The 18171-nt window shown below is 57.6% G+C and overlaps 1 protein-coding gene across 1 annotated transcript; it reads left to right on the top strand.

Annotated features, from left to right (window-relative positions):
* The first annotated feature begins 3401 nt into the window (after window positions 1–3401).
* NTN5 (netrin 5) lies at window positions 3402–9527 on the top strand. Its single transcript, XM_054711141.1, is given in 6 exon segments — window positions 3402–4032; window positions 7221–7409; window positions 7523–7672; window positions 8087–8140; window positions 8356–8436; window positions 9016–9527. Coding segments are annotated over 6 exon segments (1617 nt in total).
* Window positions 9528–18171: the final 8644 nt, after the last annotated feature.

Here is an 18171-nt window from a genome sequence, read left to right as displayed (position 1 = left end):
GAGGAAGGGGGAGGGAGAGAGAGATAGAAACATCAAAGATGAGAGAGAATCATTGGCTGCCTCCTGCACGCCCCACAACCCAGCCATGTGCCCTTGACCAGAATCGAACCCGGGACCATTCAGTCTGCAGGCTGACGCTCTATCCACTGAGCCAAACCAGCTAGGGTTAAATATATATATATTTTTAAAAAATATATTTTATTGATTTTTTTACAGAGAGGAAGAGAGAGGGATAGAGAGTTAGAAACATCGATCAGCTGCCTTCTGCACACCCCCTACTGGGTACATGCCCTTGACCGGAATCGAACCTGGGACCCTTGAGTCCGCAGGCCGACGCTCTATCCACTGAGCCAAACCGGTTTCGGCTATATATATTTCTTAAAAATCCGAAGTCCCTGTCCTGGCTCCCATGGGCCCCCCTCCCCGGACCAGAAGCGCGGACTGCTCGGCTGTGGCCTCCCGCCCCCAAGGCAGGCTCTGGACAGAGGTCCGGCTCCCTGTCGGGCCGGGCCACGCGGTGCCACAGTCCATGCCGAGGCCCTGGAGGCCACAGCGGCACATACCTGCGCCTCGTCCTCCCAGGCCCTCGCTTTCCTCAGCGGAGGTGACTGAAACGGGATTTTTCTAGCCAAAACCACTCAGCAGGGAATAGAGTTGCCAGCAGCATTTGCATGACAATTTCACGACTGCAGCGCCCAGGCCTCGCTGGAAACTGGCCTGGGGGAGGCCGGCTTTGAGCTCTGTCCTCCTCGGGGTCCCCACTTTCGGCTGCTAGAGCCACGGAGGCCCGAAGCAGTCCCGTCTCACCCCCATCCCCACCTCAGAGAGCAGCTCGCGGCTTCGGGTCTCCCAGCGGCCGCTCTGAACCCTCCAAGATCGCCGCGTTTTAGGGCTTGAAAGCCCCTGACCTGGCCGCGCAGTTAACCCACAGCTGACAGAAGGTTCCAGAGGGAGGAGGGGCTGGCTTGGGGGCACGGCCCACCTCGGGGTGAGGGGCCCTGGCCCACAGCACCGCATGGTGGGGCTGAGCCGCCGGCGGTTCCAGGGGGCGAGTGTGCGTGCAGCGGGGACCCCAGACCCCGGAAGCCATCTGGCCCTGGCCCGGCCCATCCTACCTGCCTGGAGCCCCCTCCTCGGCCGGCCCGCGCGGGGCGCCCAGCCTCGGGCCCCTGGGGCACAGCTCGCAGGTCCCAGGCGGGTGGCGCGGCTGGCAGGGGTCCCTGCGGGGAGAGGGAGGCCGCGGCTGGTGAGGGGATGGGGCAGGGGGGGTGGTGGTGGTGTTGGATTCTGCAGCTCAGCTCTGAGCTCCCGCCCAGAACCCCCACTAGCCGGGGGCCTGAGAACAGCCACTCGGCACTCACTCCCGAGGGCCCACCCGGCGGCCACGCTGCGGCGGGAAGACCGGTGAGGAGGACGCTCTCTTCCTGGGCGCAGGTTTGACCCGCGTCAGGGGTGAAGGGCGGGGTGCTTGCAAAACAGCCGGGGGGGGTGGGGGGGCCAGGGGGGGAAGGAGCCTGAGGCCCAGATGGACCCTCCACGCTGCCCCGGGTCCGGGTCCCTGGCTCTGGGTCTGGTGGGAGCACAACCAGATTCTGTTCCTTAAAGGGGTTGGGGGTGCGCTCCAGCTCCCAGAGGGTAGGGGCTGGCCATCCGGGTCCCCAGTGGGCAGGGGTGGCCTCCGGTCCCTCAGGAGCACAGGGGACTCACGGTCTGGTTGCCCACGGTGCTCAGGGCCAGAAAGGGGCCCGGCCCGAACCACCCGGGCAGGGGAGGGGAGCGGGAGGGTGTGGGGCCAGGCCCTTCACGCACTGGTGCCCAGGGGCCCCGGGCAGATGCCAGATGCCGGCCGCCCGAGCGCAAAATGGCGCCAGGCTCCTCTGAAGGGCGGAGGGTGGTGCCCGTCATGGGGGGGGGGGGGCAGGGGGCCGTCTCTGCACGCGGCGACAGCCCTGGGGACACTGGAGACTGAGATCAGGCTGAGGGAGGCTGGAACCCCAGCTGCACCCCCAGGTGCCCCACAGACTCCCAGCCTGGGCCCCGATTCAGAGCCAGGGCACTGGGCAGTGGGGCCCAGAAAGGCTCCAGGACCCCAGACCTGAGTGAGCCTCATTAGGGGCTGCGGCCCTGGGGGGGGAGGGGGGCATTCCAGCGCCAAGTCCTTCCTAGCTCTGCCATCCTGAGGTCTGGACTTGTGGCCCCTTGGACACCCCGGCCCTGCCCTGCCGCTCTCTCTCCTCCCTCGACACACACCACCCCAACGTCTGTTCCCCCATCTGCTCTGGGGACCTTAGGATCCGTGTTGAACGTGGGGGCTCAGAGGCCTGGACCCTGAGGCCTAAGACGGCAGACTGCAGGCTGAGCTGATGGGAAAGTCCTCAGACCCCAAGCCCAGGGCCCCCCCACCAGGAGTCCTGGGGGAAGCTACCATCTGCCTTCCCTGCCCCACGGGGCTCCGCACCCGCTTCCCAGCCCCCCACCCCCGTCTGTCCTCCCCCTCAGCACGGTTCTCTGGGCTTTGCACCAAGGGGGGAAAGGGTTAAGGCCGTGGCGGCTGGGGGTGGGTGGCGGGGAGGCGCAGTGGTTTGGCGATAATCCCCTCCGTGCCCCGGGTGTGGAGAACAAGGTTAGGGCTCCACGTGGGAAAGGGGCTCACTCTGATCCCCGTGGGCCGGGGCCTGGCCTCCAGCTTCTGATCGCCCGCCCGCCCGCACCTTCCCTCCTCCCCTTCCCACCGCCAGGCCTGGCCGGGCCTGCGGGGCTGTCTGTGCTCTGATCCCAGATGCCTCAGCCGCAGCCCGCCCGCCGGTCTGCCCCAACCCTTAGGCGCCCGGGGCCCTGCCCGACTCCCCGTGGACTCCCTGTGGACACTGGGTGCCCGGCCGCCCTGCCCGGGCCTCCCCGCCTCCCCTCGGCCCTTCCCCTGGGCTTGCTCTCCCCTCCTGTCTGTCTCGGCGGCTGTGCCTCCGGCCCCTAGTCTAGCCCTTTGTCTTGGAGCTTCATCCATTTCTAAACCCCCCTCCCCTGCCCAGCTCCGACCCACTACCCTGATCCGATGCCCTCCCTCAGGCTCGCCACCTGCACCCCCTCCCCCCGTGCCCTCTCCCCAGGGCCCCTGCCCCCCGACACTGACAGATCTCTCTGGGGTGTTAAGCTACGGATTAGTTCAGGCAAAATTCTCGATTTTGCTTGCGTTCTTTCCCCTTTGGGTTGTGTAAACAGTAATTCTCCCCAGATGGAACTATTTTCCTCGCTTCGAGGCAGCCGGGAGGGGCCCGGGCGGGGCGGGGTGGAATGCTGGGGTCTCGGGGGCCTGAGGGAGCCGGGAGGCTGACACTTGAGGACAGCCCGAGGCTCTCAGCCTGGCCCCTCCTGTCCTTCCAGGTACTGGCCCTGCTGAGACCATGTCCGTGACCTTCGCCCTCTTGCTCCTCCTGAGCCAGGCCACCTCAGACCCATGCTACCACCCGGGGGGCCGCCCCCGCTTCTGCCTCCCACCCGTGACCCAGCTGGCTGGCGTGGCGGCCTCCTGTCCCCAGGCCTGCGCCCTCTCCGCAGGGGCCGAGGGGGGCGGCAGGGCCCCCTGCAATGGCAGTCTGACCCTGGCCCTGGGCGGCTCCTTCCTCCTGGCGTCCGTCAGCCTGCGCTTCTGCACCCCGGGACCCCCCGCCCTGGTCCTGTCGGCCGCCTGGGCCACGGGAGGCCCCTGGAGATCGCTGTGGCGCAGACCCGCCTGGCCTGGCGCCTTGGGGGGCCCCGAAAAGGTGACCTTCCGCGCCCCACCGGGCTCTAAGGCCAGCGTGGTGGCCAGTCACCTCCGAGTGGAGTTTGGGGGCCGGGCCGGGCTGGCGGCGGCTGGAGTGAGAGGACGCTGCCAGTGCCACGGCCACGCCGCCCGCTGCGCTGCCCGTGCCCGGCCCCCCCGCTGCCGCTGCCGCCACCACACCACCGGCCCGGGGTGCGAGAGCTGCCGCCCATCCCACCGAGACTGGCCCTGGCGGCCTGCCACACCCTGGCACCCCCACCCTTGCCTACGTGAGTCCTGGGCCCTGCTCTCCCCAACCTCACCCCCCACCGGGCCCACCGTCCCTTGTCCCTAAGGGGCAGGATGCTCTCCCACCCCAGAGCTGCTGCTCCTTGCTTCTCCCCTCGCTGTTCTCCAGCTGGGGGTCCCCCCTTCACCTCCCCCACAGCCTCCCACTGCCTGCCCCGCTTCTCTGCTGCCCCGGACTTCCAGCTGCCTACCTGCCCATTAGGGGGCGCCTGCTCTCCCTCACACTCGATCACAATGACAATGACACGAATAACATCTTTCCAGCACCCAGCCCAGGGCCTGGCTTGCTGCAGGGGCTCTGATTGCCAGGTTATAGGCACGGGGCACGGGCCCTTTCCTGACCCATTCATTGTGCAGCCACCACCTGCTACGTCCCAGGCGGGCACTGTCATCAGGCCCATCTTACAGACGGGGAGACTGAGGCTAGAGCTGGGAGGTCCCTTGCGCAAGGACACACAGCCAGTAAGTGGCTGGGCCAGAAGCTGGGCTGGGGGCCTTGGCTTGTCCCTGCCAAGCTCCCGTCTGCAGACAGGACTCCCTGCCCGGGCTCGCATTCCGGCTCCTCCGGTGTGACCCTCGCAAGTGACCTAACCTCTCTCTGCCTCCGTTTCCCCGCCTGTAAAGCGGGGGCAGGAACAGTATTTCCTTTATGGGCGGCAGTGAAACTTGGATGAGCTCATTAATATACAGGAAGTCCTTAGAGCAGGGGTGGGGAATGTCGGCCCTCGGGCCTTGTAAGGCCTGAGAAATCATGTGGCCTGGCCCTGCCAAGGCCTTAGGGGTGCATTAATTAAATGTTTGACCAACGATAGCAGGCTGATTTTTAGGTTGATAATATCGTATGGCCCGAGAATGATGTTATAAATATCCAAACGGCCCTGGCAGAAAAAGGGTCCCACCCCTGCCTTGGAGTAAAGCCTCATGGGGTACCTGGCACAAAGGAAGAGGTTGTGGGGTCTCTGCCAATGTTGCCATCCCCCAGATACGGAGGCGAGGCCCGGCCCGCATCCATCACTGGCCCTGAGACTCACTGCCAGCAAGGGCCGCCCCCAGCGCCCCCCTCTGCCCCCCCCCACCACTGCAGGCCCAGGCGGGCGCCTCCTCCCGCCATGGTGCTCCCAGACGGCAGCTCTGAGTCTGGGCCCCGCCCTTCCCTGCAGAACCCCCTCCTCAGAGACAGCCCCCTGCTCCTCCCACCTCAGCTGGCAGCCGCTTGCTAGCTGGTCTGAGTGCTTGTTACCAGGCCCTGGGAGGTGGCCCCACTCCACTGAGACACACACACACACACACAGACACAAACACACACAGACACACGCACCCCAGTTCCCTGGACCCCCCTCCCTCTGCCTCCCACGTTCTTTGCCCTTTCACCCTCTATTTCTTCTTGCAATGACTGACTTACAGACCATCCATTGTCCTCAGCTCCCCACTCTATCCTCATCCTAACTGGGGTCCTGCTTGATCCCCTGCCCCCAACATCTCAGGGCCTCCATGTTCAGTTGATCCTTTCCCACCAGCCAGATCTGAGGGAGGGAGGGGAGACTCACATGGCCTGGGGGTGCAGCGGGGTTCATCCTGGGCCTGGGAAGAACCTGGGAGCAGGGGAGAGGCTGTCCCTCTGCGAATCACCCCCCCCCACACACACACACACACCAGGCTGAGCTGGGCACCTCCCTCTGAACCTCAGTACGAAACCATCTGCTGTGATGGAGAAGGGTTAGGAGACAGGATGAGACCAGCCCCTGTGGTGAAGCTGCAGGCTTTCGGGAAGTGGTGGCCCGAACCCCTTCCCCACCTGAGTTCTCCAGAGGGGAGTGAGGGGATGTGATCACCCTCCCGTCAGAAAGAATCCAAAGGTCATCACTAATTCCCCGATTACTAAGTGAGATCCCCACGGAACAGGGCGGAAACCAAGGCTCAGGGGGGCAGAGTCATTTTCCCAAGAACACACCGACACCCCGGCTCCCTGATGACCTTCCCTCTATTCCTCCGGGTCTCGGGACTTGCCAGTCCAGCCTCTCAAACCTCGTGGAGCCCACAGCTCCTTCCATCTCTCCGAGGAGTGGCCCATGGACCCCCCACCTCAGCATCTCACTTTGGGACGCTTGCTATAAATACAGATCCCTGGGCCCAGCAGAAGCCCTGCGGGTGGAATCTGGGTTGTTCTTTTTCAGCGTTTCGCCCGGGGAATTCTGATAAACAGTAAGATGTGAGAGCCTCTGCCTTAGGACACCGGATCAGTGCTCCCAGGACAGTGGTCGGCAAACTCATTAGTCCACAGAGCCAAATAGCAACAGGACAACGATGGAAATTTCTCTGGAGAGCCAAATTTTTTAAACTTGAACTTCTTCTAACGCCACTTCTTCAAAACAGACTCGCCCAGGCCGTGGTATTTTGTGGAAGAGCCATACTCAAGGGGCCCAAGAGCCGCATGTGGCTCTCGAGCCGCGGTTTGCCGACCACTGTCCCAGGACAATGCCCACAGTCCTCACAGAATCCTGTGAACTATGTGAGAGCGCAGGCTCTGGAGCCCGAAGGCCTGGGTTCCAATCCTGCCCCTGAACGCCCCTTAGCTGAGGTACCTTGGGCAGGTGCCTTCACCTCTCTGTGCCTCAGTTTTCACATCTGTAAAATGGGGGTGAGGATGGTGCCGGCCTCACAGAGCTGCTGCGAGAATGCCACACACCAGGCACTCAGCCCCGGGCACCTGGCGCGCGGAAGTTCCAAACGGGCAGGTACATGCGGTGTGTCAGGCCCTGCGTTGAGCGCTTTCTATCGATTAGGTTTCATTTAAACCGCATGGAGCAGATATTGTGTCATTTCACAGCAAAGGAAGCTGAGCTACCAAAAGGAGAAGTCATACGCCCAAGGAACACGGTGGGACATGAACACGTCGGGTCTGACTCCGTAGCCCACGCCCAGAGCGCCCACTCTTTAAGCCCCCTGGTTTCACACCATCGGGGTTCATCAGTCCCCTTGGGCTTACCCGGCTCCCGTGCCCCCATTTTAAAGACGAGACTAAAGAGGTTCTGAGACCCAGGCTTAACCCGGCACCCCCAGGCAGTCTCTTTTCCGTTGAATCCTCAGTGGATTTCCTGAGGGCGGTGGGAGAACACTGGGGACGGGGAACAGAAAGCCCGGGTCTGATGGGCCCCCGTCTCGCTCCCAGCCTGTTCCTGCAACCAGCACGCCCGCCGCTGCAGGTTCAACGCGGAGCTGTTCAGGCTGTCGGGAGGCCGCAGTGGCGGTGTCTGCGAGCGATGCCGCCACCACACAGCGGGGCGGCACTGCCACTACTGCCAGCCGGGGTTCTGGAGGGACCCCAGCCAGCCTATCACCAGCCGCAAGGCCTGCAGGGGTGAGTGCGGGCCGAAGTCCCGCCGAGGTGGGTCTGAGGCAGGAGGGGCTAGGGAACGGAGAGGGAGCCTCTAGGGCCCAGACACCCCCACCCTAGATCCTCTCTTCATACAGCCTGCCAGTGCCACCCTATTGGGGCGACAGGTGGCACCTGCAACCAGACCAGCGGGCAATGCCCCTGCAAGATAGGGGTCACCGGCCTGACGTGCAGCCGCTGTGGCCCCGGCTACCAGCAGAGTCGCTCCCCCAGGATGCCCTGCCAGCGTGAGTCCTGAGGGGCCACCGTCCTGCGTGGGGTTGGAATGAGACACCACAGATGTCCCGTGGACAAGTATGACGAGGGCTGGGTTCCGGGATGGGAGCGAGAGGCAGGAGGCCGGACGCTGGCTTCAGGGGAAGTGGGGACTGAAAGTCCAGTCTCCTCGGTCAGTCTCAGTCTCGGAGAGGAAAAGGCTGGGGGCCTGGACTCCTCCATCGGAGGGAGGCGGGGCTGGGGGTGCAGATTCCTGGGTCTGAGGAAGAAGGGGCTGGGGACTGGACTCAGGGCTGGAGAGAAGGGCAAAGGGCGCTTGCCCTCTTATGCCTGAAGAGAACAGATGGACAGCTGGATTCCTGGGGGGGGGGGGGGGAGAAGGGGGGCAGGAACTAAGGTTACATTTCTCCTCCGGTCTCTCATAGGAATCCCAGAGGCAACAACCACCCTGGCGACCACCTCTAGTGCTTACAGCTCCGGTAAGACGGGCTGGTGTGGAGATCCCCACCAGCAAGAGGCACTGGGGATGGGCTGGTGGGGCTCCCCGGTGGGAATACGGGGGTGGCCCATTGAGCTCCGTCCCAGGGTCTGAGCACCCCAGCTGCCCATCAAGATGGAGTGCGGGGCTGGGCAGGGACAGAACGCTGTGGTCCCGGCCTCAGGAGCCCACTGCAGACAGCCTGACCCTCCCCAGACCCTCAGTGTCACAACTACTGCAATGTCTCGGACACCAGGGTACACATGAGCCTTCGGAGGTACTGCCAGCAGGACTACGGTGAGTGATGGCGAGAAACGGGCCTGCAGCTGCAGAGGTGCCCGGAGGACACGCCAGCCCCTCCCCTGGCCTTTTTCTCATCCTCCGTGGGAAGGGTGTCAGGCTCTAAAGCGCCCTTCCTGCTATAGGACCTAATGGACAGAAGACGATTGGGGGGTGGGGGCAGTGGAAGGGAGTGTTCCCTCCCCCACTATGCCTCCTCTTTCCCTCTGTGCCTGGCCTTGTCCTGGTTCACTATCTCTTTCAGCCGGCCATGTCTGAGAGAGGGAGGTGGCCTCCTCGGGGGCGGAAGGAGAAAGGGGAACTGGTTGAATGGACGGGGCCCTTGCCTTGTCTTGCCCACCTGAGACCCGCTAGGTTTCATTTAAACCGCATGATGCAAATATTATAAGTGTCATTTTCACAGACCTCCCTTCAGGGTCCCCTGTCTGAGCCTCAGCCCCCCACCCACAGGGACTCACCCTTCCTGATATGATCCCAGAAGCCCACCCTCAGGTCCCAGCCCCTCCCCATCAGAACTGACCCTGGGGACCCTGGAGGCTCCCCACCACGCAGGCCTGACCTCTCTCCTCCCCTCAGTCCTCCACGCGCAGGTGCTGGCGGCGGAGGCGGCAGGCCAGGCCTGGCAGCGGCTGGCCCTGCACGTGCTGGCCGTGTACAGGCAGCGAGCGCGGCCCGTGCGCCGCGGCGGCCAGGAGGCCTGGGTGCCCGGCGCCGACCTGGCCTGCGGCTGCCTCCGCCTGCAGCCCGGCTCCCACTACCTGGTGCTGGGCAGCGCGGCGGGCGGCCCCGACCCCGCGCGCCTGGTCCTCGACCGCCACGGCCTCGCACTTCCCTGGAGGCCGCGCTGGGCCAGGCCGCTGCGGCGGCTGCAGCGGGAGGAGCGAGCGGGCGGCTGCCGCGCCCTGCAGCCTCCGACCCCGGCCTAGCGCCCGGGCGCGGGGCGGCCTCGAAAGCCAACCAACGCGCTCGGAGGAGCCCACAAGCCGAGCCTTTTACCTCGACGGCGCGTCCCTGAGCCAATCAGACCTCGCGGTGCCCCTGACGTCACTGGCCTGCGCCAGCACCGTGCAGGCGGGGAGGCCTCTTAACCAAAGGCGGCAAACTGCAAACGGGACCTTGGGTTCTCTGGCTGGACATCTGGCCCGAGTCCTGTGAAACTAGTCTCCTCAATAAAGTCTTAAGTCTTGAGGGATTTTGGCTACAGGCCCCTGATCTGTGCCGGGAGGGTTTCTGAGGGGCAAATGAAGAAGGCCTCGAGTAAATCGGCGGAGCCCATAGATGGCTACCGCTCCCTGAGAAAATGGCCAATCCAATGGAAGAGATGGTGTGACGTCACTAAGTGCTAGGCAGATTGTGTTGCCTAATGATTGGGTGAAAGCGAGGGGGTGGGGACAGTGGCTGGAAAAGGCGGGAATATGCCTTTTCAGGATAGCAGTGCCAGATTTCCAGAAAGTTCCAGATTTAGGAACTTTCCATTCCAGAAGGACCTCAGGATGGTTTCTGAGAAGGGAGTAAAAAGACTTTGAATAAATATCCGACAGTGGTTCTGAGTGGGGTCCACCTAGTCTGGAAGCATAGCCTAAGCCCTTTCCCGAGAATAGCCAATTGCAAGCCACAGAGTAGTATGACATCACTTGGTGCTAAGCAGAATTCCATCCTACCCAACAACTGGGTACCTACAGGCCAGAGGGATGGAGTTAAAAGGGCTGGACACAGTAAATACGATGGAATGGAAAGTTGTCATGGAGCTTCTTTGCCACCCTGACCTCTGCCCCCTGCACTTAAAATCAACAACACAATTTCAGTTTGGGTGACCTTTGCAGGAAAGTCACTAAGAGAGTGCTTTGAGGAAGTCTCAGAAGAAGGGAGATGACTTGAAGTCCATTTGGGCTTAGGAGCAACGCTGTTCCTTCCTTGAGAGAAAGTGGCCTCTCAGCCAATGGGGAGCTAGGGTGGGCCATAGCGTTATAGAGAGATTGGCTCCTCCAGCAATAATGTTCAGGGTATGCTCCTGACGAGACTGAAAAGGGCAGGACACAGCCTCCAGGAGGACACGAGCTTGCATCTGGCCTCCAGCTGGATCGAGGTGGGGGCATCTCTGAAGCAGGAGTTAGAAGTCTCTGGCAGTTCCTAAGAACAGTTCTCTGTTCCAGAAAAATGCTATATTCCTTATCTTTGTCCTTTTCATCCTCTCTTGAAGCCAGTTCAATTGGGCATTCACCCCACCACTCTACCCTCATATGCAGTCCATCAGCAAGTCCTGTAATACTATCTACTAAATATGCTCAGATTCAACCATTTTTACCATCTTCACTGCTACCACCTTGGTCCAAGTTACCAACTACCACTGCTCGCCTGAATTATTACCGTGGTTTCCACACTGGTCTCCCCTGTGCCTTCTTCACACAGAAGCCAGAGTGATGGCTTTAAAATCCAAGTCAGGCCCTAGCTGGTTTGGCTCAGTGGACAGAGCGTCGGCCTACGAACTGAAAGGTCCCGGGTTCGATTCTGATTCCTGGGTTGGGGGCTCAATCCCCAGTAGAGGGCGTGCAGGAGGCAGCCAATCAATGATTTTCTCTCATCATTGATGTTTCTAACTTTCTCTCCCTCTCTCTTCCTCTCTGAAATCAATAAAAAATATTTTTTTTTAAATCCAAGTCAGATCATGCCACTATTATGCTCAAAACTCTTGAATGGCTTCCCATCTCTTTCAGAATAAAATAAAAAATGCTTGCCCTGCCCTACAAGGCCCTCCATGGTCTATTCCCACCACATAACTGACCTTACCTCTTACATTTCCCTTCATTTACACCCCAGTAGCCACACTGGCCTCCTTCCTGTTGTTTTAAAAAATTAAGCACATTCTGCCCCAGGACCTTTGCACTTGTTCTCTCTTCCTGAGATGCACTGCCTCATATAACAATAAGCTAGTTCCCATACTTCATTGAAGCCCTCCATTAGTCAGGTTAGGCTAACTCTGTTGGCTTGACACAATAAAAGTTGATTTCTTGCTCATGTATATGTCTCATGCACGTTAGCAAGGGGCAATTTTCCACAGTCATTCAAGGACCCAGGCTGATAGGCACCTACTCTTGTCACTACAACCCATGGCATCCCTGATTACTGTGACAGGGAGAGAGAGAGAGAGAGAGCCCCGAATGGTCCCACACAAGAAATAAATGTTTTGCCCGGCCCCAATGGCTCAGTGGATTGAATGTCGTTCTGTGCACCAAGAGGTCGCTGGTTTGATTCCTGGTCCAGGGCACGTGCCTGGGTTTCAGGCTTGATCCGCAGTAGGAAGTGTGCAGGAGGCAGCAGATTGATGTTTCTATCTCTCTCCCTCTCCCTTCCTCTCTCTCTAAAATCAATAAAAACATATTAAAATAAAATAGAAATAAATGTTTGGGCCCAGGAATGACTCTGGCCCTTCCACTCACAGCTCATTGGTCACAATTAATCACATGGTTCCATCCAATTGCATGAACATGAGGAAGTAGAATTCTCTTATGTGCCCAGAAAGAGAGAGCTCTTCTTTGTCCTCACATCTTTCTCCCTTCCTTCCTTCCTTCCTTCCTTCCTTCCTTCCTTCCTTCCTTTCGTTTTTTTTTTTAAGCCCAAATTTATTTCTATTTAAAAATGCTCAAGAGACTTTAAAAAGGCCCAAGGGGCCCTAGCCAGTTTGGCTCAGTGGACAGATCATTGGTCTACGGACTGAAGGGCCCCAGGTTGGATTCTGGCCAAGGGCATGTGCCTGGGTTGCAGGCTCGATCCCCAGTGGGGGGGCGTGCAGGAGGCAGCTGATCAATGATTCTCTCTCATTGATGTTTCTATCTCTCTATCCCTCTCCCTTCCTCTCTAAAATCAATAAAAATATATATATTTTTTAAAAGGCCCAAAGGCATCCAGGTTTAATTTAAGATCATCCTGACTAGGTGTCCTTCCGTTTCTCCTTCTGTTCATGAGACACCTCGGTAATTCTAGTTGGATCGTGGCGACATCTTGTGACTCCCAGTATCTGTCATAAATGGCCATCAGGTTATGAACGATGAGGAACGTAATACCAGAAACAATCACGAGACGTCTGCAGATTCTACTTGAATATCCTTTCTGAATTATTCGTTGCACCCAGGCTCAGTGACGATCAGTTTGAGCAGGGGAGATCATGATGAGTGTCACCCGCAAAGACAGGTATTAAATGCAGCTCCTTCGGAAGGAAACCAGCAAACACCCTTCAGGATGACACAGCCTGTCCGCACATCTTTTCCTGACCACAGCTGGGAAAGGGTCTCTGCTTTCAAAGACCCACGTGATTAGATGGGACCCACCCCGATCATCCAGAACAATCTCCCCGTCTCAAGATCCTTCATCTCCATCACTTCTGCAAAGTCCCTTTTCCCATGTAAGGTGACACATTCACCAGTTCCAGCAATTAGAGTGTGGACATCTTTGGAGGCCATATTTTGTCACCACAACTGGGTATGGGTGAACACTAGAATTTTCCACTACATGACTCTGCTCAAATTTCACAGCATCAGAGACACCTACCCTGACCCCCTTAACTAAATCATCCTCATTCCTTTGTCCTGCTTTCTTTTAGCACTTATCACCAGCTGATATATTAAACTAGAGGCTCAGTGCACAAAATCCGTGCACTTGGGGATGGGGGGAGCGTGGTCCCTCAGCCCAGCCTGGGCCCTCTTGCAGTCCAGGAGCCCTCAGGGGATGTCCAACTGACAGCTTAGGCCCGCTCCCTGCAGGCCTAAATTGGCAGTCGGACATCATTAGCACTGCAGGGGAGGCAGGAGAGGCTCCCGCCACTGACTCTGGGCTCACCAGCCATGAGCCCGGCTTCTGGCTGAGCGGCACTGTGGGAGTGCACTTACCAGCAGGGGGCAGCTCCTATGTTGAGCATCTGCCCCCTGGTGGTCAGTGCGCATCATAGCGACCAGTCATTCTGCCATTCAGTCGATTTGCACATCAGCATTTTGTTATATAGGATAGTTGTCTTTTTTTAACCATTTCTCCATCTCTTCCACTAGAACAGGGGTCCTCAAACTTTTTAAACAGGGGGCCAGTTCACTGTCCCTCAGACTGTTGGAGGGCAAGACTATAGTTTATTTATTTATATTTTATTGATTTTTTTACAGAGAGGAAGGGAGAGGGATAGACAGTTAGAAACATCGATGAGAGAGAAACATCGATCAGCTGCCTCCTGCACACCCCCTACCGGGGATGTGCCCACAACCAAGGTACATGCCCTTGACTGGAATCGAACCCGGGACCTTGCAGTCCGCAGGCCGACGCTCTATCCATTGAGCCAAACCGGTTTTGGCAAATTTAAAAAAAACTATGAACAAATTCCTATGCACACTGCACATATCTTATTTTGAAGTAAAAAAACAAAATGGCAAAAACACCCGCATGTGGCCCGCGGGCCGTAGTTTGAGGACGCCTGCACTAGAATGTGAACTTCATGGGAGCAGGGGTTTTGCTTTGTTCATGGCTGTATCCCTGGTATCTGGAAAGGTGCATGACACATGGCATATGCATGACACACGGTATATGCTCAATAAATACTATTGAAAAACATCAATGAATGGTCTAACTTGCAACCCAACTGAACCTGAAGTGATGCCTCAAACACCTGTAGTGTTAGGAGTCATAGTAAACCCCAAGCAACTGTGGCTTAAACAAGACGGAAATTTATTTCTCTCTTACATGGTAGAGGTTTGGAGAGAGTCAAGCCACCAAGAACTTACCAGCTCTCCTCTCCACCACCTTCAGAATGGTCCCTGTCCTCGTGGCCCACGATGGCAGATGGTGCTCCAGCCATCGTGTCTGTATCCATGCAGCAGAAGGAAGGAAAAGAAAAAGGCAAAAAGGCCCACACAGCTGATTTATAAGGATGTTTTCCAAAAGCAGCTACACGATCCCTCTGTTCTCATTGTCCGGAAGTTAGTCACATGACCAGACCTAGCTGCAAGAGAGGATGGAAACATAGCCTTCAACGCTGGGCTCTCGTGGACCCAGCTAAATAGGCTGTTTTGATAACAAGGAAAGAGAAAAGAAAGGATATTTGGAAAAAATTAGGGTACCGGGTTTATGTCAGACCCTCAACCAATCAGAACCCAGAACATACTACCACATCATGGGGTGCTAGGCAGAACAGTTTTGGCGTTTGCAGGAAAAGAGAGGCTAAGATTGGAAGTAGTTGATGTCTGGCCGTGACATTCCATCGCATCTTCTGCTGCCCTAACCTTGGATTCGGTCTGTTTTGTTCCGTGCTGTTACCATAGAGCCTAGAACATAATAGGTAATAAATATTTGTTGAATAAATAGGCAGGTCTTATTATTATTCACATGATACAGATGAAGAAATTGAGGTACCCAGGAGGACTCCACCTTGAGATGAGGGCAGGGATTCAAACCCTGGTGTGTTTGGCCAGAATTATTTTTTTAAGTATATATTTTTATTGATTTCAGAGAGGAAGGGAGAGGAAGAGAGGGATAGAAACATCAATGATGAGAGAGAATCATCCATCGGCACGCCTCACACTGGGGATCCGGCCCGCAACCCCGGCATGTACCCTGACCAGAAATTGAACCTTAACCTCCTAATCCATAAGTCAATGCTCAACCACTGAGCCACGCCGGCCAAGCTTGGCCAGAATTCTTTTTATATATATATATATATATATATATATATATATATATATATATATTTTTTATTATTGATAGCATTACAGATATCTCCCCCTCCCCCCACCCCACTCCCTTGGCCAGAATTCGTAACCACCTCTTCAATGAATCAACCAGCTCAGAGAGGTGAGGAGTCAGCAACCATCACACAGCAAGAAGCTGGCGCTCAAACTTAGTTGTCTAGAGCTGAGCTGTCCAATACAGTAGCCCCATTTCAATTTAACTTAATTAAAATGAGCCCTAACCGGTTTGGCTCAGTGAATAGAGCATCAGCCTGCGGACTCAAGGGTCCCGGGTTCGATTCTGGTCAAGGGCATGTACCTTGGTTGCGGGCACATGCCCAGTGGGGGGTGTGCAGGAGGCAGCTGATCGGTGTTTCTCTTTCATTGATGTTTCTAGCGCTCTGTCCCTCTCCCTTCCTCTCTGTAAAAAAATAAATAAAATATATATTTTTAAAAATAAAAAAAATGAAATAAAATTTAAAATTTAGTTCCTCCGTCGCATTCGCCACATTCCAAGTGGCTGGCGATTAGCGGGCTGGTCAGAGCGATGCGGGCCATTTCCACCATCGCAGGAAGGCCTGTGGGTGCCCTGCTCTAGGGCCCGTTTTCACAAAGATCACAGCCTCTGGGGCCAGACTGCCCGGGTTCAATCCCATCTCTCAGTTTGCTCATCTATAAAATGGGGATGATGATGATAATGATAGGGAGTAACCCGCGGGCATATTGTGAGGGTTAAATGAGTTAATATGTGTACACCATGGGCTTAGAGCAGTGCCCCTGGTACAGAGTAAGAGCCATTTGAGTTTGTTGTTATTATTTAAACACACAGTGGCCACATCTCTCCCAGGAGAGCTCAGGGGGCTAGAACATAGATGGAGGAGAGAAGGCAGGAGGGTGGAAGAGGCCCAGAGGGGCTGTGGGAACCACCCAGGCCTGAGCAGCCCTGGCCCTCCTGCCTCCCACCCAGGGGCTGGGAAGGTAGGAGATGAAAGTGAGGAGCGGGCAAACCCCATATGTTCCTCATGACCCAAACTTTGTTCCCAGCACCCGAGACGAATGGGCGTGAAATCCACATCTGGGACCCACTTCCGGCCTGGCCATTCCCTCGGGCACCGAGCCCAGCCTGTCTGCACTCTAACGGAGGTGGCACAGGTGGCTGCCTGAGCTCCGAGGAGGCCCTGCCCACCTCAGCATCGCCGGTGGCTTCCTGCAAGAGCAGACTCCCAGGCGCAGCCACGCCTGAGAGTCGTTTGCCCAGCAGAGAACCGGAAAGGGCAGTGAGAGGCAACCATTTCTGCAGAGGTCCCGAGGCCAAAGGGCCTGGTGTGGCGAAAGAGGGGAGACGAGGCTGGGAACCGGGGGTGTCCAGATGGGGGGGAGGGGCCTCTAGGGCCAGGCTGGGGGCCTGGGCTTTTCCTCGGGGGCACTGGGGAGCCATGGGAAGTCTGAGCAGGGGAGGGCAGAGTCCGCTGTGTGAGAAAGTGAAATGGACAGTCACTGACGTGGATCAGCTCACTGACGAGCCCAGGGAAGGCCTTGAAGCCAGCGTGGAGGTCAGGCAACTCCCCTCAGAGCAGGTGACATCGGAGGCAGGCCGTGAAGGGCAGGAGGACTTGGTCATGCCCAGAGAGGCTTAGGGGTGGAAACTTTGTCCAAGGTGCTGGGAGCTATGGGGCAGCTATGACTAGGGGGAGGCAGGCTCAACTCTAGATGTATCAAGACCACTCTGGTCTGTGGAGGGGTCCTGGAGGGGGAGGGAGCCTGGAGGGCGAGGGAGCCTGGAGGGCGAGGGAGCCTGGAGTGGGAGGGAGCCTGGAGGGGGAGGGAGCCTGGAGGGGGAGGGAGCCTGGAGGGGGGAGGGAGCCTGGAGGGGGGAGGGAGCCTGGAGGGGGAGGGAGCCTGGAGGGGGAGGGAACCCGGAGGGGGAGGGAGCCCAGAGGGGGAGGGAGCCTGGAGGGGGAGGGAATTGTAGGTAGACCCTGTTTTTCCTGCCCTGTCAGTTCACCTGTCTCTCCCTCTCCTCTCTGGTTCCTTCATTGTCTCTGCCTTTGAGAAATTCCATGTTTTTCTTATTGTCTCCCATTCCTGGGGTCGGCTGCGGTGAAAAATGACCACGAACGGTGTTGCTTAAAATAGCAGACGTTTATTCTCTCACAGGTCTGGAGGCCAGAAGTCCAAAGCCCAGGAGTCGGCAGGGCCCCAGCCCGTCCGAAGGCCCCATGGGCCTCCGCGCATCTTCCAGCTTCTGGTGACTCCTGGCGTCCCTGGCTTGTGGCCGCATCACCCCACCTGTCTTCACACCCCTGTCTCTGTCTCAATCCCCCTCTGCCTTTCTCTTATGAGCACCCTTGTGACTGGATTTAGGGTCCACCCGGATAATGTAGGATGCTCTCATCTCAAGGTCATTAACTTAATTACATCTGCAAAGACCCTTTTATTTTGCCAAATAAGGTCCATTCGAAGGTTATAGGTGGACATACCTTTCTGGGGGAGGGGGTATGACCATTCAACCCGCTACATCTCGGGCCTCAGTGTCCTGTCTGAACGACGGGGCTAATACTAGCCCCACCTCACAGGGCAGCTTTCAGGGTTGAAATGAAGCCTCCGGGTGTGTGGCCCAGCCCTGGGGTCTGGGAAACTCTGTCAGGGCGGCTGCCATTTCTTTCTGGTGGAGAAACATCTCCTTAGAGCTGGGTGCTTCTGTGGGTCTTTTCCTGCCACTCTCCCCACTTCTCTGCACATATGTCTCCATCGTGTTCTCTCCGTCCGTCTTTCCTGTTTTTCTTCCCTGCTCCGCCACTTCCTAAGTGTCACCGGGCAGATCACCCATGACTTGGTTTCCTCATCTGTAAAATGGGACAACAGCCTCTGTTTCATAGGGCAGCTGGGAGGACTACCTGAGTGGCTCATAGCAATGCCCAGAGTTTTGCCTGGGATACATAGGTCCTCGCTGTTATTGTTGGCGTTATCATCACCGTTGTTTCCTTGTCTTGCCTCTTTTCCCGTCTCCACAGCGCCCTCTGTCTCTCGG

This window comes from Eptesicus fuscus, chromosome 21, assembly GCF_027574615.1.
Source record: "Eptesicus fuscus isolate TK198812 chromosome 21, DD_ASM_mEF_20220401, whole genome shotgun sequence".
Classification (NCBI taxonomy): Eukaryota; Metazoa; Chordata; class Mammalia; order Chiroptera; family Vespertilionidae; genus Eptesicus; species Eptesicus fuscus.
This window is presented reverse-complemented; position numbering and strand designations above follow the sequence as displayed.